We start from the raw sequence: 25,417 nt of genomic DNA, 5'->3' as shown, positions 1-25,417 counted from the left end.
CATAACAGTTCTGAGCTCTGAGTGAGTTCCAAGCTAACTACAAAACATTTTAGACTAAATGCACATGATGTGGAAAGTTCCATAGCTCATGTGTGGTGAAATATGTAATAAATGCACAAAATACTAAGGTAGTCATGGAGCTGACTATAATTACAGCCAAGAGCATTGTTTCTGGGATCTATCACATGTGATGATACTGAATATTCATTGGAAGACTACAGACTTTAAAATTGACTCCGGAGCAGAGGGGACTGTCCTCTCAGAAGTGATTTACAGTCACCTTCAGCCCCTCCCAGTACTGAAATCACCCACAGCTCTGACTAGCCCCGGAGATATTCTGAATTGAATGGGCCAGTTCACAACAGAAACAATTTACAAAGACAAAAGCTTTGCATTCAGAATGCATGTGATCAAAGACCAACAACTTCTTAGCTGCAGCGTGGCAGCCATGATGGGCCTAGTGAGAAAAGTGGAAGAACTCAATTGAGATCCAGTACAAATAACCTTCGGAGACAATGCTGAACCATGCAGTGTACCTACACGTTGCAGGATTCCTATCGCGTTGCTTCATAAAGTGGAAATTGAGTTTAAGAGAATGGAACAGATTGGCTCAGAGATTTTCTCGATATTGCCAGCAGGCCAGCGTGTCCCAACGGTACTGGTTGTAGAGAAAAGTGGAACAATACAAATCTGTGTGGCTCTTAAAAGACTTAATGAAGCAGTTGTGAGGAAAAAAATATATTTACCCAAACTGGATGACTTCCTTCCTAAAGCAAGTGAAAAGAGCTACAGTATTCACCAAGCTGGATGTCTAGAGTGGATTCTGGATAACTCCTTTAGCCAAAGAGAGTTCTAAACTGACTATTTTCACACCTTTTGGCAGTTTTGCTTTCTCAGATTACCTTTTAGGATTACCAGTGCACCTGAATTTTTCCAAAGAAAGATGAAAGAACTGTTAATGAACACTAATGGAGCTTTAGAGACTAACATTTATTTGAGCATAAGCTTTCATGGGCTACAGCCCACTTCATCGATGCATGTCAAAGTCTGCTTTTCTGAAGTCCAGGGTCCGTATTCTGCTGCTCTCCTTTCTTCCTTTTGTCAGGATTCTGAACTCGACCATTTCATGGTCACTGCCTCCCAGGTTCCCGTCCACTTTTGCTTCCCCTACTACTACTTCCCTCTTTGTGAGCAGCAGGTCAAGAAAAGCTCTGCCCCTAGTTGGTTCCTCCAGCACTTGCACTGGGAAATTGTCCCCTACACTTTCCAAAAACTTCCTGGATTGTCGTGCACCGCTGTATTGCTCTCCCAGCAGATATCAGGGTCATCTGAGCTACACAGCAGGGGCTGGGGCGAGGGAAGCAGAGCGGGCTGCTCCCTGTCTCCCGCTAATTCCCTGGGCCACTCTGGGCCTGCAGGGCCCCCAAAAGTGCCCCCCACAGCTCCTGCCTCCCAGACCCTCTGGGTCTTTGGTGGTAGGACCTTCAGTGCTGCTGAAGAAACACTGAGCGAGTGAAGGGCCTGCTGCCGAAGACCCGACCCGGAGCGCCACCGGGTGAGTAAAAGCGCCGCAGCGGGTGCTGCCTTTTTTTTTTTATTGCTCCCCCTGTTCCCTCCTCCTGGCTATGCCACTGTGTCCCTATAAAATCGGGACATCTGGTCACCCTAGTTAGTGTAGCCCTGTTGGTCCCAGGATATTATAGAGACAAGGGGGTTTGGCAATATTTTTATTGGACCAACTTCTGTTGGTGAGAGAGACAAGTGTTCGAGCTACTCTAACCGGAAGAAGAGCTCCGGGGTAGCTCAGGAACTTGTTTCTTTCACCCCCAGAAGCTGGTCTAATATAATATATTACCTCCCCCACCTTGGCCTGCACTGCCACTGCCCTGGCTAGGGGGTGCAGTGGAAAGACGCCAGCCAGCCAGGAACAAAATCCCCCCACCCAGCCTCTCATTTTTGAGAATTTTGCCCCTACTGCGTCTCCGTAGCCATTTCCCCACGGTAGTTCCTTTTACCTGTTTCGATCTGAGGGCGGTGACCGCCGCAATTTTTACTGCGCATGCTCAGTAACAGAAAAGTCGCACGCACTCTGCGGCTTCCGAGTCCCAGTCCCTCTGCGTCGAAGCTTGGATTTCTGACGGCGGATGTGATGTCATGACGCAGTGAAGGGACGTCCCTGGACTGGTCCGTTGTGGGTCCTGCACGCCCGTGTGTGTGTGTGTGGGCGGGGTGCGTCAGTCTCTCTTGCCGGCGAGATGGAGGCGCTGAACCGGGTGGTGTAAGTGGCGGCTCCGGGGCTGGGAGGGCCCGATAGCGCCGGCTGCTCACACGGCCCCGCCTTTCGCTCTAGGCGGCGGCCGCGCAGCTCAGTGGGGCGGGGGTTGCTGTCCGCGGAGTGGGCTGTGCCCCCAGGCGGGCCCCTGGCCAGGAGCTGGACTCCCGAGCTAGCGCAGGGGGGAGGAGAACAGCGTCCCCCAGGGCCCCGTCCTCCCCCGTCCAGCTGCCCCAGGGGTGGCACCGATTCTGCTCCTTTACGGAGTATTAACACCTATCTCCCCGGCTCTGCCCGCGGCCGGCCAGCCGCGAGGGGACGAGAGGCTCCTTCGCGGGGCCTCCAGAGGTGTAAACGCGAAGGAGGGAGGAGTGCTCTGTAGGGTGCTGTATTGGGGCAGGGCCCTGTGGCTGTGGGATTTGCTGTAGGGGGGATTCTCTTGCTTCAGTTCGTCCTCCAAAATAACCTCCCTATCCCGCCCCACTGCAACCAGGGTGATATTGAAACACTTTGTGATTTAATTATTAACCAATCTAAGTTATTCACGAATTAGGATGTTTTTACTATGTCATTAACCAATTGTAGAATACTTGGTCAGTCATTTTGCTGTGAGAATAATATATATAATATAAAAATAGTAAATGAAACAATGAATACACACTGCTGTGGCTCTCTTGGGTAATATTGGTCACTAATTTGGCTCCTGAACCAGAGATCTGAGTATCTCTGATCTAGAGGTAGTCTCCTACTTTCTGGTCCTGTTTAGCATTTCAGAAGCAAACTCTTCAGGCTTAGTAGATCATTCTTGTCTAGGTGCAGGCAAAATTTTGTTCACAGATAATCTATAAATGTGGTGCAGTGGTCACTGGTGAAACTGAACTGGAACATCTATCTTAATAGAGGCTAATTGCAGGGGAGGGCAAACTATGGCCTGCGGGCCGGATCTGACCAGTCAGGACTTTCAATCCAGCCCACAGAATTGCCAGCCCCGTGGCGTTGCAGGGCTAAGGCGGGCTTCCTGCCTGCCCTGGCCACGCGCCATTCCCGGAAGCGGACGGCACCACATCCCTGTGGTCCCTGGGGGAGGGGGCCAGAGGGCTCAGTGCGCTGCCCTCACCTGCAGGCATCACCCCCCCCACCTCCCATTGGCTAGGAACTGGGAGCAGTGCAGGGCCAAGGCAGGCAGGGAGCCTGCCTTAGCTCCGCTGTGCATCGCTGCCACCCTGGAGCCGTTCGAGGTAAGCAGTGCTGGGTTGGAGCCTGCACCCCAACCCCTTGCCCTGAGCCCCTTCCTGCACACCACATCCCCTCCCATACCCCGCACTCCCTCTGAAGCCCAACCTCTTGCCAAGCCCTACATTCAGGGCCCTGCATACAATTTCCCCCCCCGATGTGGCCCCTACACCAAAAGCTTCCCCCCCCCCCCCCCTTGTTAATTGTGTTCTAAGGACCCGAATTCAGATTGGTCATGGTAGCAATTGTTCATTGGCAATTTTTCTTCTAACTCTGTATTTGTACATGATGATACATCATGAAATAGCAGAGGAGTGCCAAGCGTAACTTGGGCTTTTTAATTTGCCTTTAGGCTGCCATTGATGGGCTCTTAAGAGGATCTTCTCTAGTCCTCATGAGCCATAGTATGTGAGGCCATGATGCAGGGTTTTGGTGTGAAGGGAAACCATCAGGACTTCAGTAAAGATGTGGAAATATTGCCACACATTAAATTTCAAGTCAGCAGAATTCAGGAAATTAAAACTTAAGGTCAAGATTTTACCTTCAATTTCAGTAGGGTTTTTTTGGTGGGGGGGAATGTTTACAAATCAAGTAAAGCATTTTCATTAACTCTTTTGTGTGGAGTTTATTTTGTATGGTACTTGTTCATATTTTTGTTTTATTGATTGAACATCAACCAGCAGTGATTGTTTCAAGCATAGTCTAATATGTTTTGTGCAAGTTAATTTTGTAATTAATTTATTGTAGAAAGCCTAAAACAAAGAGGGCCAAAAGGTTTCTTGAGAAGAGAGAACCCAAGCTCACTGAAAATACAAAAAATGCCATCCTCATAAAAGGTGGAAATGCAAACTTAACAGTGACTGAAACGCTTAAAGATATTGTAAGTATATTGTTGGAAATATATGTACTGAAATAAATTTTAACATGGGCTGTGTATCAGGAGTAATTTCACACATTTTTAAAATAAATTGGGTCTACGAATCCAATATTACCAGTCTTAGTTGTTTTGTATTCCTCCTGCCCCCAACCAGTGTGTGTGACAGTCAATATTGCCAACTCTACCAAATTTAGAGAGTCAGGTGACTTTGCCCACTGCCAGAGGACTGAGATGAAATTACAAAGACTTATGTTTAAAATGCTGCCTCATAGTACAGAGCTTTCAGCTTCTCCCCAAACCCCAGAATCCTAATGAAGTTTGTCCCCCCACCTATTAATTATGCACCTTCTGTGTACTCCCCTCTCCCAAGGGTTATTTACCTCCCTCCCACTTCCCAGGCTGGTGTCACAAAGATGGGGAGGAGGCAACCCACTTTTCTCAGGATGGGAAAGGGAACAGGGAGCACAGCTTCCCTGAGCTGCTGGGCTCTTCCTATTTCCTCCTCCCCTTCTGTGAGAGCTGTTCCCTCTCCCCTATCCAAAAACTCCTCTGAGCTCCTGAGGGGTTGGAGGTTGGCAGGCAGAGCTCTCCTCCTGATTGGCTGCCTTCCCTATTTCCCTGCCACTTGCAGGGAAAGCAGACAATCAGAGGGGTTGTGCCCTTCCTCCCCACCCCCTCAAGCAGGGCTGAAATTTGTATGACAGCAGGAGTTTCTCAAATCATTGTGAGACTGGCTCCAGCAGAGGTCAGAATCATGTTTTTCTCAAGGAAATTGAGAGATTTGTCAACACTGCAAGTCTGTAAGTATGTCTACACTTCACACTCCTTTCAGCAGTGTGTAGAGTACATATACTACATGCCCACCTAGCATGGGTATAAATAGCAGTGCAGATGGTGAGGCACTCCTTAGGCAAGTAGAATAAAGACATGCCTTGAACCCTGTGGGTGTACCCAGGTATGCACCCTACTCACTGGAGCACTCACTGTAGTGTTCTGCTGCTTTCCTGTTGCTGGAGTCATGCCTAGCCACAGAGAGATTCTCCTGCAGTGGGGAGTTGCTGGAGCTTTTCCTTGCTGCTTACTCTCTGCCGGAGCCTTTCACTTACAGATGTAGCTATGTACTGGAGTATGGATGCAGCTTGCATTTCACTGAACATATCCTACGCACCGCCATCAGTGGTTTGTAGTGTAGATGTCGGACCAGAACTGCAATATCTCTGTGGGGAAATGGGATTTATCGCTAACATGAAAGATGCCAAATCATAAGGACTAAGTCATAGATTTATAGATTCCAAGGCCAAAAGGAAGCATTGTGATCATCTACATAGCACAGGCCATAGAACTTCCCCAAAACAATTCCTAGAGCAGATCTTTTAAAAATTGTAAGTGGTGGAAAATCCACCACTATCCCTGGTAAATTATTCCATGGTTAATTACCCTGACTGTCAAAAATTTGTCTTATTTCTTAATTTTTTTAGTTTCAACTTCCAGTCATTGGATTGTTTTATCTCTCTCTACTAGATTGGTTGTTCAATCACCTTATCCTCCTCTTTGTTAAACTAAATAGACTCAAGGAGCTCAATCACTGTAAGGCATGTTTTCTAATCCTTTAATCATTCTTGTGGCTCTTCTCAGAACCCTCTTCTTGAATTGTGGGCATCAGAACTGGACGCAGTATTCAAGCAGCAGTCACACCAGTCCCAAATATAGATGTAAAATAATCTCTCTGCTCTTCAAGAGTCCTCTATTTATGCATCCCATTATTCACTGAGACATTCTGTAATGATCTGACTGTCTTTAGGTCCAGGCTTCTTTAAGAGCTAACCAAAAAAAACAACTTATTAGAAATGTCTGTAAAAAGTCCTAAATAATTAACAAGGATCAAATACAAATACACTTCAAAATAAAATCTTTTCAAATAAATTGATTTGCCAAAACCTGACTTGGTGTTCAGATATTTTACCTGCAACAGTTAATGCCATCAGACACCTAAAATAGCGCAAAAAAAAAAAATAATGCTGTGATAGGAATGAGTTTGACGTCTGCTGTTGTAGGGAAATGCTAAACTTTGACCTTAGGACTAATTGGGTTTAAAATATTTTGTGTGTCTTTAACTTTGCCTAATGTGTTTTATTAATATGGGAGTTTAGTAATGCTCTGCCTTTCTGTAATGCATTTCATTCAAGATCTCAAAGCTGTTTAAAGAAACTATTGTTTTCACTTAGAGGTGTTACACTTAGGTTTAATCCCCATTTAACAGATGGAAAACTGACGTATGGAGAGGTGATATGCTTTGCCCAATGTTGCATAGGTATAATTTGTGTTGCAGTTACACCTAGGAATCCCTATGGCTGCACTGCAAGGTGAGCTCAACGTTAGCAGAATTGGAGTTAGCAATTCCTGAGTTTGTTAACCCAGGGCTTGAGCATCTATACTCATTTGTAACCCCAGGTTAGGAATTGTTGAACCCTGGCTCCCAGCCTGGGGCTCTACCATCTACACTACATTATGTGGGCCTAAGTATAACCACCCATATCCCAGACTTACTACCGCCCTCCCAAAATGTGGCTGCTCTACCCCTTTTTTCGTGGTGCAGTGTGGGAAAACTTGACTGTTCAGAAGTGTAGGATAAGTATAAAATTAAAGAATTAAAGTTAGCTTAAATTTGGTTAAGGAAATATACATGTATTTTAAAGAGAGGCCCTGACTAGCAAGTAGAAGGAAGGCCTCAAAAATAAGTGATAAGGCCAGAAGGAATAAAGTAGGGAGGATGTCTGGTTCAAAGAATAACTAACAAGATAAGGGGAAGTTTCTCAAGTCCTCTGACTTCTAGGGATGACTGCAGATGGTTTTAAATAAAACCAAGAGAATCTGTCTTAAAATGAGCCAACACGGCCCTTCCCCAACCCACACGCCAATGTTAAAGCCTATGTGAACCCAGGTGCAATGGGAAGACTGTTTGACAGCAAGAAGGAGGGGAGGGAAGGCCTTGCAAAGAGAGGTGGTTGTAAATCTTATCTGGATTAAGACTGGAAATAAGAGTGAAATGTTTTTAGCTGAAGTCAGTAATTTGCAATGACATCACTTGTTCATTAAAAGTATAAAAAATAAACTTTTAAAGGGTTCATTGCTAATACCCGGCTGACCATGTTGGAGCCAACCAGAATGGGTCTAAGCACTCTTGGTTGTAAGTATCTTGATCAAATGCTTATGAGTACTTTGTTACTGTATTGGATACTGCATAAGGATACTTTGGATTTAATAAAGCAATTTATGGTTAAATTGGTGTCTGGTGATTTCCCATATTAATAATTCTAAATATTATTCATAATTCCAACAAGAGGACAAAGAAAGTCAGTCTGTGGTATTGTGGAATATCTTTGGTGAACTCCCAGAGCACTAGTGCAGTGGGGCTAGTCTACACTGCAAAGCAATAGGGCTTGAACCCTGGATCCTGGCATGACTCAGTCTTGGACCCTCCACCCCCATGGGTCCTGGGACCCTAGGTCCAGGTCCTGAGTTAGCATGATTTGTGTGAAGATGAAAAGGGGGTTAGGTTTGTGCCTGAGTTCAAACCCTGGGCTTACGTTGCAGTGTTGATGTACCCCCAGTCATGGACCAGGTCCCCATTGTGCTAGGCACTGTTAAATCGGTGTGTCAGGGCCATAATTAGGAATATAACCTTGAACTCATCTTCCAGTGCTCTAACTGCAAAGCAACATTTCCCCTCAATTTGTATAAATATTTTAATAAAATAAAAAATGGTATAGTTTTCTTTGAAATTTAATATCTCCAGTACAAATGTTGAGATTATTGTGAGTGGAAAGTGGAGGTGTTCTGCTGCCTTGTTCTGGTGTTTTTTGGGCTCTGTAAACCTCTCCTCTTTAAAATTAGTAATCCAGTCTTAGATCTCTACTTTCTTGCCCCTTTTGTGAGCATGTCTACAGAGTTGATTTCTTTCTGGGATTGATTGCACCTTATGGCCACTGTGCTTAATTCTCAAGTAATTCATTTATTCTTTTGATGCTGTTTTCATGTAGCATTTTAGAAAGAACAATGCTTAGTATTTCAGTGTGTTAAAATAACTTTCTCCTTCACTTCAAATTCTTTGTTTTACAGTATGCTCTGAAAAAGCCCTTTGCTGTACTGTACAAAAAGTAAGTTACATTTTGCAATTTTAAAATTGTTTGAAAAAGTTGGGCTTAATATTTTCAGAGAGAAACTAGAAAGGTGCCGTGTAGGCCAATAAAGTGGATTTAAAGAAAAAATCTGGCTACATAATAAACTGAGGGTGATTCTAAATGACAACCACCACTTGGGGAAAAGCCCATAGGTGTTTAAATGTCTGAGTTCCGTCCCATTTATCAAAATACGTGAAGTAAAAACTTCGCAAAAGGGACAAGTTACTGATCAACTTCACAGATGATCCAAATCTGTGTGAATAGCTAATGAGATATGGCAGCAGTTCAGCTTGGCACAGATAAGTTGAAAGAGTAACATTAAATCTATAAAAGGTAAAGTTGCAAGTAGTGTCAATGGGGAATATGTTCATAATTGAATATGTTTATACAAAAGAGGGAGCTATTTGGCGGAAAGTTGTAATCCTGGTGCTTGGCTGTACTACCTCATGAAAATGTAGGAATATTAAACGTGACATGGATGAAAAGGCAAAGACAACTGTAAGATGTATCATGTGATACCTGGAAGGCAAACCTTCATTTTGTGGAGGGCATCTTATTGCACTTCTGGAGTACTGTCTCTATGGTTGTTTGCAATTTGCGCATCATAATACGAGGAAATGTGGAGAAGAGTGCATCTAATGACAGAAGGACTTTGACATAGGGAACGCTAAGGAAGGACTAACAGAATTAATATTGCTTTGGAACTCAGCTTCTAAAGATGAAGTAATCTTCTCAGAAGAACACGATAACCCAAGTGCCACCATGCTACCTAGTGTGAAGTTGTACAAAAAATCCCAAATCCTTCTCTTTTTTTTTTTTTCTTTAGAAAAAATATTACCAGACCTTTTGAGGATCAAACATCATTGGTAAGTAAAAACCACATTTTAATTAGCTTGCTATGGAACAAGAGAGACTGACAGTATCCTGTACATAGTCATGCAGGGCTGCCATGGAAAGTAGTTCTCCCAGGTTCACTGGAGTTATACCCCAGAAGCTAAATTATAGGGAATTATTGTGCAATTTGGAGTAAGTTGACTATCTGTGTAATTCTAGATCCTGATAGATACTGCTGTTGGTTTTATGTTGCCAGGTTATTTTCTATTAATACTCATTTGTCTGAAGGCAGAACCGTCATAGTATTATTGTGGAAATAAAAATTTTGGGGTGCTATTGAAAGTGCATGCATGTTACTATGAAATTATGACAAAACAGATTTAGGATTATAGAACATTGTTAGAAGTAAAGGAGTTTGTCATGAAGGGAAGGATAATATTTTTACATAGCTCTTATAAATTCACATCAACCTCATGGTCATTAAAGTATTGTTTATGTGAATATTCATCTTAGTTTCTTCACAAATAAAATCTATAGGGGAAAAAGACTAAAAAAAAAAATTTAGGGTGTCCTGTAAAAATTGCTTTTCTTAATTACATTTGAGTAGAGGAAGAGTAACACGTATTAAGCTGAGGTGCTCTGCCTGATTTCAGCTGTGCAAATCAAAGATCAAGAATTACAAGTTTTATTCCAAAATTCACAGACAAGAATTTTCCATTTAAAAAATTAAAACAAAGAATGAAAATTAAAACAAACTTTTCCGGGGTGTGATGGCTGTTATATACATCGGACTAGATTTGGTCTCAGTTCAGTGCTTTAAGGTCAAGTTGGTTTCTGAACAGGAAGACAAAAATAGAGAGGCTAATCCCTGGATTACACCTCCCACATTTACAGTTTAATCAAAGCATTATCTTAAATCCTAGGGCTTGTCTATTTTAGAGAGTCATGGAACAACGTACTTGTTTAGAGCAAAGACTGCTGGTCACAGGTGATTGGTTGCCCATAAGAGATGGGAAGTGATAATATACACTCATTGTTTAAGAACAGACCTCATTTGAGATGGATTCTTGTTGACTCGGAATTAATCACACCTTTGCTCCGTCAGGTACAAAACAAAGATTAGGGCCTTCGATTTTTTTTTTTTTTTTTTTTTTTTTTTAAACATCTTGAAAAGTATATGGAGAATTTACATTTTTTTCATATTTTTCATTGACTACATTCTAAGACCATATAAACTTTTGGATAAACAGTTCATTTACTGCTAGTCCTCTTTGCATTGATATTACACTGCCAGTTGTCCAATAAAACAGATTTTTGTGGTAATTGTGAGAAAATTATCAGTTATGAGTTCCTAGAAATGCCCACAGCGTAATGAGGGAAGAATTCAAGTCCCTGTTGCTAGAGCAGCCTTCACAAAGCTGTAGCCATTCCTGGCGCAGCTCTCGGCATCAGCCTTGCTTCCTGGTGCCACGTACAGCTCATGTCTCTCCTTCTCCTCAGCTACCAGTCTCCTTAATTGTTCTTCCACTGGGAACATGCCTTGCACCTGTTGAGGGGCGGAGTCTCCCTAGCCCAGTATTATACTATTCCTTGCCCTGGTTCAGCGTGGGGCCTGTAGACCCCATTACAATGACAAATTGCATCATTACCCCATGTAAACGGAACTGTAATTTTATCATCATTTTGTCGTTTATGCCATTTGTTAGTATGGTTAATATGAGGCATTAACCACAACAAACAGGCTCAATTCCTGTAGTGAAAAATATGCTGACATTTAAATATTATGGTCCTCTACCTTGTACAAGGCATCAGGGAATAGATTGACAAATCGTAGGCTTTATGTAATGTCTGTAAAGTGTTTTGAAGAGTAAAAGACCCGTATAATGATTAAGTGTTATTTTGCCGTCATCCTCACTAAGACTTACCTGTTTTGTACTTTGTTTTTGCCATTGTTTTCTCTTAATGGAGAATTGTGCATCCATATCTACTAACAGTGGAGGACCTTTCTTAATGTCCACCTCAAAGTGAAAGGTTCAGTTCATCCATATGATATCAAATGTGTGTGTTCTGTTGGCAGGGACTCAATATCTGCACATAATTAGGACAGCGTGCCAGGCCATGTATCTTTTCCTCTGCCAAATTGCTAGCAAGTCAACCGAGCTTACTTTGGAATGTGTCCTTTAGAGCAGGGGTTCCCAAACTGTGATATGTGTACGCTGGGGGTACACAGAGAAATTGTGTAATGGTGGATTTTAGTTATTATTTTATTTATTGCATTTTCATAATAGGCTACTCATATGAAGCTTTCAACCTCAGTGGGAATTTGTTATATAAAATATGGTAGTTAATGTACTTCGATGTACTTATGACAACACAGATACGTCGCACTAAAACTATATTTGTATATAACAGTAAAATATGGACAAATGGCTAAAGACAGGTAATGTTAAGAACAACACACAGTATCAGTGACGAGAAGAATAGGGATATGCAGGCAGCTGGTAGATCTGGAAGGGATTATGCAATAAGAAAAGTTTGGGAACTTCTGCTTTAGAGGATTTCTCTTTGGTGTCCAAATTTCTAGTTCATGGATTTTCCTCCATCTCTTCTTGGTTTTAAGCAAGGCAGAGTATTTTGATGAATATCCAACATTTGAGTTAATTGCAATACTATATTACTTTCCTTTTGGGAATTAGTAGTGGGAATTCAGAGGAAGATGAGTGTCAGTGAACTGCAAGATGGTACAGTCAGTTAAATGGGAGGAGGGGGGTTAGCCCCTGTCCTGTGCTCCATGCTCTTGAAATTTCCTTTCAGACAAATGTCCCTTATCCTGTGAAAAGTGCACAGCATTTTCCAGAAGTGCTGTTGGGAACATTTAGACTAAAAATTGCAGTATTGCTACCCTGCATCCCAAAGCATTCATAAATTAGGCGCCAAAAATTAGGCTCCAAAAATGATGGCATTTCAAATATATATACCCACGCTAGTATGGCTAAAAATAGCAGTGTAAATGCAGCATCATGGACTACACAAGCATGCCAGGGATCCTTGGTATGCACTTCCATTGCTAGCCTGTCTACGCTGCTATTTTTAGCCGTGGGAGTGCAGGAATGTCTATGCTACAATAATACTTTGGATTTCAGTGTAGACATATCCTAAATGAGGAAATATAACTGTTTACAAGTATTTAACAGGATGTTGCATCAAAGAGGGCAGACGAGGAGTTCAGGGTGATCAGTGCAAAAATGTAAAGAACAAGGAGTAATGGGACAAAATTAGGAAATGGAATATTTAGCTCAGTGACACTCAGACTGTGGCTTGCAAGCTGCAAGTGACTCTTTAATGTGTCTCCTGCGGCTCTTTGTAGCACATGATATTAAAACACTGTGATTTAATTATTAACCAGTCTAAGTTATTAACCAATCAGGATGCTTTTATTATGTTATTAACCAGTTAAGGTATTGGCTTGCTCTAAGTTATCAACTTATTTGCTGTGAGAATAATATGCAATAAATATTTCCCATCATGCTGTTTAAATATGAATAGTGCTATAGTAAATGAAATCATGAATTCACACTTCTGTGGTTCTTTTGGGTAATGTTGATTGTTAATTTGGCTCCTGAACCACTGAGGTCTGAGTATCACTAGTTTTTCCTGGCATTTGACCTAAACTATCTGGCATGCATATAAAACAATGGATTAACCTCCCAAGAGGGAATGGGTTACAATTTGAAATTTGTAGCTGTTCAGTTGATGTAATGGTGACATTAACCATCACCAAATCTTTAACATGTTTGCAAACTGAAGTTTGTGGTCTTTTTTTAATCTTATAGGAGTTTTTTTCTAAGAAGTCGGACTGTTCTTTGTTTCTGTTTGGTTCGCATAATAAGAAGCGGCCTAACAATCTAATAATAGGTAAAATGTTTTCTTTTTTTTTTTTTAAATTGGATCGAAGAACTGGCTCTTGAGAATAAATGTTTAACCCAAAATTTTGTTTTTTCTTTTGTAGGTCGTATGTTTGATTATCATGTCCTGGATATGATTGAGCTAGGCATTGAGAAATTTGTGTCACTAAAAGATATTAAGGTAAGATACTCTTAAACAATGCAGGAGCTCTAGTGACATCTATTGGTGAGCACTTGTAGTGAATCTAGTGTACTTTCACTAAAGAAAACAAAACCATTTCACTATTACCTCTTTTAGACTTCCATGATTAACATGTGCATTCACATCAGAATCTTATTTTTGTGCTTTATAGCAAATTTTAATAACATTTTTACATGTTTACCAGTGAATTCCTTTGCAGAGTTTTAGTTGGGACCAAACCAAGTCTACAGTTTTTTTAGCTGCAAACAAAAATAATTCAATTTACAAAGCTACTAGGTTGGATTCTGCTCATGGGAGGCCTTCAAAGTTATTGGGGGAAACCACGTATAGGTTTCCAAAGGCAGAATTCATCTCACTGTAGCTCAGGATATTTCTGTTATCAGTGTGAGATACTTCCGAGACCTTCTCAGGCCATCAATTATACACAAACCCTGGTTTTCAGGAACTGTATCTGGCTCAGTATGAGGGCCAACATTTTGAATTCTACAGACTTAAAATCCCCAAACCTAACAGCAAACCCACTTTGGTGTGATCATTTTAAGTTTTGGTTTTGCCAAAAAATAAGTTAGCTATTTTATATGCCTTTTTACACAATTATAATTAAGAAACTACACAGATTAGCAACTACATAGTTTGCAGATTCAGAACAAGTAGTACGGATGAAAAAGATCTTTTAGGTAGCAAGAAATTTAACTTTGAAAAGTGATTCCTCCCCTTAAGCTTGATAATTTTCACAACAATTGCACAGTAGGGAGTTGTGATCAATTGGCTGTATAAAGGTGTATCAGAAGTTGGAAATGGACTGAATGATCTAGCAAGTCTTTTCCCTCTCCTTCCCAATGCAAGAAATACAGGATGCTTGCTTGTATTTCATGCAGTCTAGTTCTAAATAGTCCCAAACAAATGAACTTCCATTGTAGGGTCTTTTCCACAGTCTAACACATTTTATTATGAGGAAGCTTTTCCTTATTCAACCTAAATGAGAACAACACTCACTTACTGTTTTAAAAACACTCAAAACCCAAACACTTCCAAGTACAAGTAACATGTATAGATTTCTTTTTAAAAAATGCCTTCCTTTTTGTGTTTATCAGAGACCAGAACAGCTCAGAATGGCATGTGCCTGGTCACTTGCATAAATAAGATGCTCTATAACTTAGTTTGATATTTGTCCAATAGAACAGCAAGTGTCCGGAAGGAACAAAGCCCATGTTGATATTTGCTGGTGACACATTTGATTTAAATGAAGAATACAGAAGATTGAAAAGTCTTCTCATTGGTGAGTATTTTGAAATAAGACCTTGTGAGCAGTTGGACTTCATAAATCTGTTGCAATGCTAAATGTTGAGAAATGTTGGTTTGCCTGTTAATGTTTGTCCATGTTCAAGAATGCAAGATAACATTAAGGAAGTGGTATTAGGATTTACAGCGTACCATAAAAGTGAAGTTAAAGCTGTAATTACCAAGTCCGTTTCCTAGGACGGAAGAAAGTAGATCAGCTTGGGAAAAACATGAAGACTAGAGGTGGTTGAAGTGGGAAAATTGACATTTCAAGAGTTAATTTAGTCCTGAATCTGAACAAAAAGTCAATCTCCTGTGAAAAATTCCTCGCAAAACATTTTTTGGAAATATTGAAACAACTTTGTCAAAACACTGCGTTTTCTAATAGTAAACTATTCCATCAGAGAATTTGCAACCAGTTCTGATCAGGACCTCACTAGGTTGAATTTTGGGGTTCAAAATTCATGTGCAATGAAAATGAGAAGTGGTTGATAAGGCAGAAACATATACAATTAAATGTGTATGTTAACTTCAAGCTAGGCACAGATTTCCATTAAACAGAAATGTACAAACTTTTTTGCACATCCAGGGTGGGAGGCATTGGAATAAGCGGAAAACATGCAGATGATAAAGAAGGTTATGAATTTTAATTAGGAGTGCTAAGAGCAACTACAAAAATGGGTGTACTTTCTAGACCAATTATTTCTGTCTAAAATAATTTAACTTGTTCTATTTGGAGCTTAAAAGTAAGATGGTATTGTGGCATTATTCACAATCTGAGTACTCTTGGGAAGTAAGTTTTAGGAGTGAAACTAGAAGGTAGAATGACTGGATATCTGCTCCCCTTCTCCTGCACTTCTCTCCCGGCAGCAAGACTTCATTAAAAGAAATGGGTGGTGCTTAACCTGGAATAGGATTTTGGGGAGAAGATGTGGACTATGAAGTGGCATGTGTGGGAATGTTGGTAGGGAATGAAAAGGTGGATGGAGGCATGGAGATTCAGATGAAACTCAAACTTCTAAGTTTTACTTATAGTTAAATCCCAAAGAACCATTTTTGCCTATGTTAGTTTAAAAATTGCCACTGCCTTTGGCTTCGTAGCTGCACGATCTTTCTAAACTACAATTGGAGATGCTAAAAAAGACGACTTTCTGTGACTACTGCATTAATAAATTCATTGCTTCTATTCTTAAGAGCTCATTTATGTATTTTTCAGAGATATAGCACCAAATAGGATGAATTTTATGGCAAAGCTATTTTTCAGTCAGTTCTAGGAGCTGGTGGCCTGTGAATGATTAAATGATTACATCACTGTCCAGATTATATAGGATGCAAACCATAAAAGATTGAGTCTGTGCCACTTTGCCCAAATTTCTGGAAGAGAATCATTACACACCAGTAACGCCACACATTGTTGTTCTAATGTGCATCCCTTTAAGCATATTTTCACATCGTTGGGGTAATGGATTGAAATGCGTGCACACAATTGAGATTTATATGAAATATAGGTTTACTGCTGAAATGGATGGTGTTGCCAATCAGTAACAGATATTTGCTAGACACTAGTCTAGCCCTTTGAATTTATTCTTTTGCCCATCTGAGTAACATATCCCATCCCACTTGTTTGCCTTAAGCTTTTGTTTACACCTAAATATACGTCAGTCAAATACGCATCCATTTTTTTGCTGCAGAACATATGCCAAGTACACACCAAATATCCTGATGTTTTGTTGGCTTCAGTGAAATGTCTAAAGACAAAACAATAGGTGGGTTCCTCAAATTAATAGTGGGGTTCCTCGGATTAAGGATTTAATGAGATGTTGATACCATCAAATAGTTTAGATTTACAATTTGACCTGCTATGAAATTGCTGTTATATGATAGGGAGCAACTCTTTCTGGTCCTGAGAAAGATAATGTATTTAATCCACCATTTTGTTGCCAAGAAACTTTAGAATAGCAGTGACAGTTTCATAAGAACTTGTTACTACAGCACTACTGCCAAGAGCCGGGAGGCTGTTATCTAATGACCCCTTGTTACTAGACTGTGTGATGTTATTGATGTTAGTGGTAAACAACCAGATTTTCATAGACATGTGGTCCATAAGGACATTTTGTACATTTTTGGGAAGTCCTATGCCAGCAATCCCACATTATAGCAATCAGTGGGGGTAGAGGGATGAACTCGCATATTATATAGTACCCAAATTAAACTAAGCTTTTAAATCCGTTTTTAAAAAACTGAGGACATCTCATAATGGTTTGGATATGTAAATAGCAGCTTCTCTTTACCCTGTACATAGACCAACCAGACAAAGATTTGTCACTTTCTTCCCCATCCCGTTTCCATACAAACATTGTCTTAAAATTGTAGTAGTGGTTTTACTGCCATTGGTTTCTGGTGCCAGTGTTAGGAGTCTGTTGGTCCCTGTGAGATGTAGTTGCTGCACCCCTGGTTCTAATAGCCTCCTGTGCACATATTTGTGAAACACTTCCCCACTCACTCATTCCTTTATTGGACCCACTTGTGTATTAAAAATTGGCAGATGTTGGGTCACTCTTCTTAAAATGCAGGCTTAGACTGAATAGGAGAAGACCGGTTTGTTTTGAGATAGCACTTAAGTTTCTCCTTCATCCTATCACCCTGTTTGCACAAATTATTTGGAGTCCAAGACAGTGATATGGAGGGGTCATTTAGATTCTCTTGAAAAAGAGAAGGTAGAGGTGATACAAAGGGGACAAAGAGCAGCATAAAACAACTGTTCCACGTCCTGCTGCACCGATCATGCTGCTGCAAAGTCCAGCAGTATTTGTGCTGTTCAGACAAGAACTGTTGCATCTTCCTAATAAATGGCCAAATTATAAATTACTTTGGAACACACACATCAAGTCCTTGAAGACAAAATGGAAGTTCTCAAAAGCTCTTTTGCTGTGGTTACTAAACCAGACATCCTTGAAATACATTAAACCCATTGAGAAAAACAAGAGGTAAACTGGTGGCAGGAATTAAAAAGATAAGGAAAACACTGTCTCTAATCCAGCCACAGTGGACTGTCTCAAAAACTATGAATAAACCAACATTTTCAAATCCCTAATGTTCCAGAGTGGAAACACACTGTCTATAGATGGTGGATGTCATAGACACTTAAATTCCTGACTACCTGTATTTGCTTACAAAGATCATCCTGTGAGTGGAAAGCTATACCACAAAAACATACTAAAGGATAATCTGCCAATAAAAGCAATGTAGATACAGTTTCACATGCCAGAAGAGACAGAGTCTTAGCTACAGCCTGGGAAAATAGACTCTAAAATAGAAGAAAATATTGTAGACTTTTTCTCTAGATACAAATCCAGTAACCCAACAAAGGAGGAGGGAGAAAATATTAAGTGACCCAGAGTATTTTTCTGGCTAAACTCCAGGTAGTGTCCACCAGACTTTGTTTTCAACATAGCTTCATCACTGATTTTCCCAGAAAAAGGTCACTGAGGAAAACACTGGCTGAAGAATCTGAAAATGAAACTTAAAGGGAAGCAAGCCGTCCCCCTCCCCCCATTCAGCAGTTCTGCTTCTGGGTATTAATTAGTCTTTTGTTTTTTATTAACGTACCTTGTTCCCTAGGACAAGGTCACATCCTTCCTCCACTCTCTGCAAAGGGTTGACAGATTTGCATGGTTGTGTGCTCTTTGCTCATACACTATTTTAATGGCCCTGATATGAGAATTATGTTAGACAACTAACTGATAGTTAACTGGTATCTGAATTTGTGCTCACAGTTTTACAGGGAGCAAACTGTAAGCTTCTTTCTAATGTAACTGACCATGTTGCGTTTGTCTGCTAAATGTGTATATCTGCAATAGTAAAAATATTCATTGCAGTGCAATAGCAAGTATTAGCTCCTTTAAAAAAGAGCAAAGGTGTTCTGTTTGACCTTAGACAAAACTGCTTTATAAAGCAATGAGGGTCTCAAGTTTCCAAGATGGTGGTATAAACAATGGGGAGTAAAAGCAATCAAGATAACACTAAACACTATCTCCTTCTTACTTAGTATATGTTTATCTTGTATTGATCTTGGTCACTTATTTATACCTCCTCTAACTGCTAGCTTTGGTACCAGAGACTTTTAATCCATCACTTTGTCCCACAAACTCTTAACCTAGCTAAATATTATTTCCGTACTAATGTATACTTAGCTAAACATATGTGAGATGCATTTTCTTTTTCCGAGTTCATAGCTGAAAGTTTAGAAGAGTGGATAAACTGAAATAACTATTGCTTTTTGTATTATTTCACAAAACTAAAGTTACTGTTGCTATTGAAGCAATGATAATGTTTGTTTGGTCAATATTTTTTGGGGTGGGGTGGGGTAGGGTTGATGTTTAAAATAAGATCTGGAGCTTGTATAGTTACCAAATTATTTCTGGAAAGCAGATGTCTGTTATGTTCTCTTACCAAGACTTCTGTACTTGCTTAACTTTGCACATGTGAGTAGGCTCAGTGGGACTACTCATGTATGTAAAGTTAAGCATATACATGCATGAGTAGTCCCATTGAGCGTACTCACATGCAAAATTAAGCAAGTGCAGTCTTGGATTGGGGCTTGAAGTAGTGAATAATCCTGCATGTGAGTCAGAAAGGGACCCTGTTTAGCATTACTGGGGTTGCCTCTAAAAAGGCCAAATCTGTTTCAAGTTAATCTGAGATTCATTCACTATAACACAGATCTGTTATCAAATAAGCAGGACTTTTGATTCCAATCTATTTTAAACCTCCTTTTTGAAAAACTTCTTTATTTAAAAAAAAGTGTCAGGTTTCTTTACTTCCTGAAATATTCTTTCAGATTTCTTTCGAGGTCCTACTGTGCCCACTATTCGCCTGGCAGGGTTAGAGTATGTTCTGCATTTCACAGCTATGGATGGCAAAATTTATATGCGAAGCTACAAGTAAGTGTTGTTCTCCCCCCGCCCCCCCGTCTAACAGGAGCTTAGATTTCATTTCTATCTGTAGCCATTTTGTGCCCTTCCAGGGCCAGATTCAGCCCATGGTTCTGTGCACATGTAACACCAACAGATCCCGGTCGTGGGTGAGCGGTATCGAACCTGTGACCTCTGAAGCTTAGCATGAGCCTCTACTGCATGAGCTAAAAGCCCCATGGCCCCTACCTAAGGCTGTAGTGCAGACTCATTAATCTCTAAGTGGTCTCGGTGCCACTAGAGGGGACAGAATACCACACCCAGGAGGTGTGTGGGTTACAGAGACATAACTGTATTGAAATCAGTGGGAGTTGCACACACATTCAAGTTCAGACACTGGCACCTTGGTTATAAGTTTTCTGAACCAAAAATAAAATTCAACAGTGGCACATGTTTTCTAAAGGCCACATTCTGTCCCATGGTCCAGAAAATAAGTAGAAATACAAGTACGAAATGCAGCAAAGGTGGACAACGTTTTTTTCCCCACTCTCTCTCTTCTGCAGAGTGTTGCTGAAGAAGTCGGGATGTAAAATTCCGAGGATTGAACTGGAAGAGATGGGACCTTCATTAGATCTGGTGATGAGGAGAACACATTTGGCTTCAGAAGACCTCTATAAATTATCTCTTAAACAACCTAAAGCCCTCAAGGTACATAATCCTTGTATTTTATACAAAAATCTTCACTCTTCTTCATACATAGTCTTTAATACAGAACCAGTTTTCAAGTAAACCATGCAAAAGTCCAAGGGATGAAGGTGTTCTTTGAGTGCTGGTCCCTATGTGGATTCCAAGCATGGGGTGCGCATGCACGCCATGTGCCTTAGCTGGAACTGTGGCTAGTAGTGTCCGTTGACCCGCACGTGTTGTGCATCAATCACGTGGTGTGTCCGAGGCATTAAGAGGCTGCGTGGGTTGACACCACTCCAGTTCCCTTTTACCATCACATGGCCAGAGTTGGAACCCAGTCCCTCCATGCTCTTAGCCACCAAAGAGTACGGCGTTCAACCTTTTTTTCACTGTATATAGTTTCTTTATTTACTTTAATTAGATAGTTGTCTGTTTTTCGTCCATAGCTAGTTACGTTACTCGTTGGATCTTTCCCATTCAGGGGCTTCTCTCCCTAGCCCGGGGATTATGCCCTCTCAAACCAGGATTATAAACTGTACCTCATGCCCTCACTCTTTTCAGTAAGCAACGAGCACACCCGCTGCCTGAACTGTCTGGGCAAAGCCTACATAGTCTCTCGCTGCTCTATCTGGAGCTCCTTTTCATGGTGGATCCAGGTGGCACAAAAGCTTCTGTTCCAAAATTTTCTAATGGCAGAAGCCATGTGCCCATGTGGGCAGCAAGACCTGGCTCCGGCGGAACCACCGGAGGGATGCCAGTCACGGATGGTGACCGCCTCACCTGGACCCTCTCGTACAGCACCGCCAACACTGACAAAACCTTACCGCGTGCACAAGTAGTATGGGCACAAGGGTCGCTCCCCGATGGGGGACCATCTCAAAACTCAGTGTTTCCTCCCCAAGCTGGGATCGGTTGTGGGAGAAGTTGTGCACAACACGTGAAGGTCCAACTTCAACTTCAACACCGCCTTTCAAGAAAATGCACACAGGACATCGCTCTAAACACCGCCACCCTGCACCTGCATCGTCGATTCCAACACCGGGACCCTCTGTCACTTCTGGCACCGTCGACCCCTCCCCCCCAGGTCCGTCAAGCTCAGTACTCCCAGTCCCATGCACTTATCTTCTCTTACACCAATGGCAGAGCTTACATTACCCTTCGCTGGTACCCCACCACGTTCCAGGCTCCCTAATGTGGCCTCTGTCCCGCTCCAACGACGATGGCCAAGTCCCTTCTCCTGGTCGACCATCATCCGATATCACCGCTACTGCCGGTACCACCTGCACCATCAACTCCCTCTTTCCCAGACCAGTCTGAGTCCGACTGGTCTTCAGAACTGGACACAGCTCTCTCACCTTCTTGCTCTTATAGTCCGGACCCTCGGCACCACACCTATCCTCCAGACTACAGTCATGCCACTGACCCTTGATTCCCGGTACCTGTGGGCCCCGCCCATGCATGGCAACTCCTTGGCCATTTTGGGCTTCACGGGACTCTTTCCATCATCGCAATGCACACCACCCACACCGCATCTTTCCCACGCATACAGCCACTGTCCAGGAGGAACCCCTGGACCCTCTGGGTCCATCGGCACCGGTGGCCCCGATCACACCGCTGGAATTGCCCATTCCTATGGACGCTTCATCATCGCCGGATGATGCCCTGATCCCAGCTTCTTTCTCCCCACCGGATTACCACACACAATATCAGTCGCTGTTCTGTCGCATGGCCGCGTCCCTCAGCCTTCCACTAGAGGATGTTCAGGACCCCCATGACCAATTCCTGGATATGCTTCAATCTCCGGGATTCTTTACAATCAGCCCAGATGGTGTGGCATACGCCAGCCTCTTGTGCCCCATACCAAAGCGAGTGGAAAACCGCTATTCCGTCCCCTCTAAGGACACAGATTTCCTGTTTAACCACCCACCACCAAATTTCCTGGTGATCAATGCTGCACCTCACGTGCCCACCAGCAGCATTTTAAATCAACAATGCCAACAACAGATCGCAATGCCAAAAAACTAGACTCGCTGAGTAGGAAAGTTTATTCATTAGCAGGGCTACAATTCTGTATTGCCAGTTATCAGGCCATTCTGGCCAAATACAATTTTCTATCCTATTCCCAACTGGCAGACTTCCAGGACTCTTCTTCCTGACCGACAACAGGATTTCCCACACATGGTAGAATGAGGGGAAGCTGGTGGCCAAAGTCATGCTCTAGGCTGCAGTAGATGCTGCAGACACTGCCTCTTGCTCCTTAATGTCCGGAATCATTCTCTGTCATGGCTATAGTCCAGTGGTCTTCCAAAGGAGGTCCAAATGATGGTGAAAGACCTCTACTTTGACAACAATAAACTGTTTAGCGACAAGACGGACGAGTCCCTTCACTCCTTTAAGGACTCCCAGGCCACCCTTTGCTCCCTGGGCATCTATGCCACAGCCCCCACCCACCGAAAGTAGCGTCCACCTTTCCATCCTCGTTCTCGCACCACTTATCACCCGTACCCCCAGCGACCCTTTGAACCGCTTCAGCGTCAACCTTGCTCTCAACGGTCCTGGCACTCTCCCTCTGCCGCTTCCACTTCTCACTGACCCAAACAATCGTTTTGACTCTCTTTATATCAAGACCTGCAAACCTTCCATAACCCTTCCGGACACACCTCCCATCATATTCGGGGGTTGTCTGGCACTCTGTCCACACTCGGAGTTCCATCATCTCTGACTGCTGGGTGCTAGACATCATCTGTCAAGGATACCTGATCAAATTTCTTTCCTTCCCCGCATGCTACCCACCCAGGAGGCGCCCCCCCCCCCAACCCTTCCCAACTCCATCTTCTCCCCAACAAAACCACTGCCCTTGTCCACAAGGGTGCCATAGAGCCTGTGCCACACCACCATCATGGCTTCTATTCCCCCTATTTCCTTATTCTGAAAAGACAGCGGGGGGAATATGCCCCATTCTGGACCTCAGTACCTTAAACATATTAATCCGCACCTTTCACTTCTGGATGGTCACTCTCCCCCTTACAATCCCTTCCCTCCCCCATGGAGTTTGGTTTGTGGCTCTTGATATGAAAGGTGCGTACTTTTATGTAGACATTCACCCTGCTTATCTTTGTTTTATTGTGGCAACGCCCATGATCAGTTCTGTGTCCTCCCCTTTGGGATCTCCTGTACGCAGGTCAATGGACACTATTATCAACAGTTCCGTCTCCAGCGCATGGCTTGGAATCCAGCACACTTGGAATCCAGATAGGGACCACATCTCTCAAAGAACCTCCCATGACAATAAGTAACCTTCTGTTATTGCACACTATCTTTACAATGTTCAGGTCTTTTTGCTAAGCTAACTGATGTCATTGCATGATCTATAGAGGGACGCACGGGTAGGGCAGGATAAGAAACTGGTCTGGTGGCATATAAGGACAGGAAAATAAATCTGTATGCTCTGGATTTTAGGTGTAGTTATCTTAAATTGTAATGGAAATTTAATTACTGGTGAATATGGTGACTTGTGATGGCAGATGTGCTTGCCTACAGTCACTGAGTGACTGAGTGGTATTCTGTGCACAGAAATGTTAACATTGTTCTTATCTTGCAGCCGAAGAAGAAGAAGAATATCTCTCACGATGTCTTTGGTACGTCATATGGTCGGATCCACATGCAGAAACAGGATCTCAGTAAATTACAGACGAGGAAGATGAAAGGATTAAAGAAGAGACCTGCAGCAAAGATGACTGAAGAAGATGAAGGGATTAGTCCAAAGAAATTAAAATCAGTCTGAGAGGATAAAAGTTTTGGACTCTTGATAACTTCAGCTTTTGCTGTATTTGTCACAAAATAAATGTGGCAGATGTGGACCAGTCAGCTGCCTTTTTTTTTTTTTTTTTTAAATGCTGTAATCCTGTAATTATTTTTAATGCATAGTCCTACAAAAGTGAACTTCAGTGGTGTTGGGCTGTACAGTGACATTATTTCCTCAGTTGTCTGAAGCTCAATATGCTTATTTGGAGAAATCAGTAGAACTAATTATTGAAGAAAGCCAATTATCTAATAGTTTACCAAATGGCCTTCTAGGGTTTTTATCCTGGGGACTCTTGTTAGACTAGTCTTGTCATATAAACTTTCTAGGAACTAAGCTGTTAGCGTGTAAATGCTGGCCTTGATTTGTTTTCAGCTAATGTTAAAGGTATTTTGACTGTTGCATAATTTTGTGAATACTCACCGCTAACTTAATAAACTTTGGACTATTTTATTAACTATGCATTTCAAAAAAGAGAAACTATATCAATATTAGTATGTGCTAATGAACTATGTCCTCTTTGTAACTATTGCTTTTAGCATTACTTACACTCCGTAGAATTAGGAATGATCTGTCAAGCTGCTTATACTATATTCATCACTAAAGTATCTGAGCATCTGATACTCACCATAGGTACACATGAGACCTTTGAGTCTCTTAAGCACAGAACCTTATGCTTGATTTCCATATGGAGTGCAAGGGACAAGACTAACTTATTCAGTCTACTGTGTTGTTTAATCTAGGTCTTTATACCATGCTCTTCACTATATTTGAGTGCCATAGAGACACTGCTAAAGAAGCAAAACCTTGATTTATCTTTTCTTTCCTGATTTGGACAAGTTTCTTTTCATACTCTAAGAAAGCAAAGTTTAAAAAGCTGTCTTGCAGTGGGGTCACGCTAGTGAAATCTATTCAGAACTGAATGAGATGGAAAACTTTGGGATCTAAAAGGGAAGACTATTTTAAAGTACAGTAAGATTTATTCATTGTTTCATAGGAAGTAGTTTGTCTTATTACATTTTGGAACATGTAGGAAATTGGTAAATTAGCTATTTTTTCATCCTCCCAATTTATCTCTTTGTTTAGAAAGCCATTCATAGATTATAAGGCTGGAAGGGACCACTGTCGTCATCGTCATCTAGTCTGATCCACTGTATATCAGGCCATAGGACTTTCCTGAATTAATTCCTGTCTGAACTAAAACAACTTATAGAAGAATATTCTGTCTTG

The 25,417-nt window shown here is 41.8% G+C and overlaps 1 protein-coding gene across 1 annotated transcript; it reads left to right on the top strand.

The window, feature by feature from the left end:
- Positions 1 to 2,128: 2,128 nt before the first annotated feature.
- Positions 2,129 to 24,644, top strand: RPF2 (ribosome production factor 2 homolog). The gene is made up of 10 exons (XM_034765863.1): positions 2,129 to 2,278; positions 4,253 to 4,385; positions 8,502 to 8,539; positions 9,390 to 9,429; positions 13,231 to 13,312; positions 13,407 to 13,483; positions 14,684 to 14,783; positions 19,626 to 19,728; positions 20,262 to 20,406; positions 23,987 to 24,644. The coding sequence occupies exons 1-10, from the start codon at positions 2,256 to 2,258 to the stop codon at positions 24,167 to 24,169; spliced, it is 924 nt and encodes a 307-aa protein (XP_034621754.1). The 5' UTR covers positions 2,129 to 2,255; the 3' UTR covers positions 24,170 to 24,644.
- Positions 24,645 to 25,417: the final 773 nt, after the last annotated feature.

The sequence above is a fragment of the Trachemys scripta genome, chromosome 3 (assembly GCF_013100865.1).
Source record: "Trachemys scripta elegans isolate TJP31775 chromosome 3, CAS_Tse_1.0, whole genome shotgun sequence".
Classification (NCBI taxonomy): Eukaryota; Metazoa; Chordata; order Testudines; family Emydidae; genus Trachemys; species Trachemys scripta.
The sequence above is the reverse complement of the archived record's forward strand: the minus strand, read 5'-3'. Positions and strand labels throughout refer to the sequence as shown.

Bases quoted from the DNA above. Each gene is read 5' to 3' on its own strand.
- RPF2 (XM_034765863.1), top strand. From the start codon at position 2,256: ATGGAGGCGCTGAACCGGGTGGT. The intron at 8,540-9,389 runs GTAAGTTACATT...TTTTTTCTTTAG, and splicing joins TTTGCTGTACTGTACAAAAA to AAAAAATATTACCAGACCTT. The intron at 13,484-14,683 runs GTAAGATACTCT...TTTGTCCAATAG, and splicing joins TGTCACTAAAAGATATTAAG to AACAGCAAGTGTCCGGAAGG.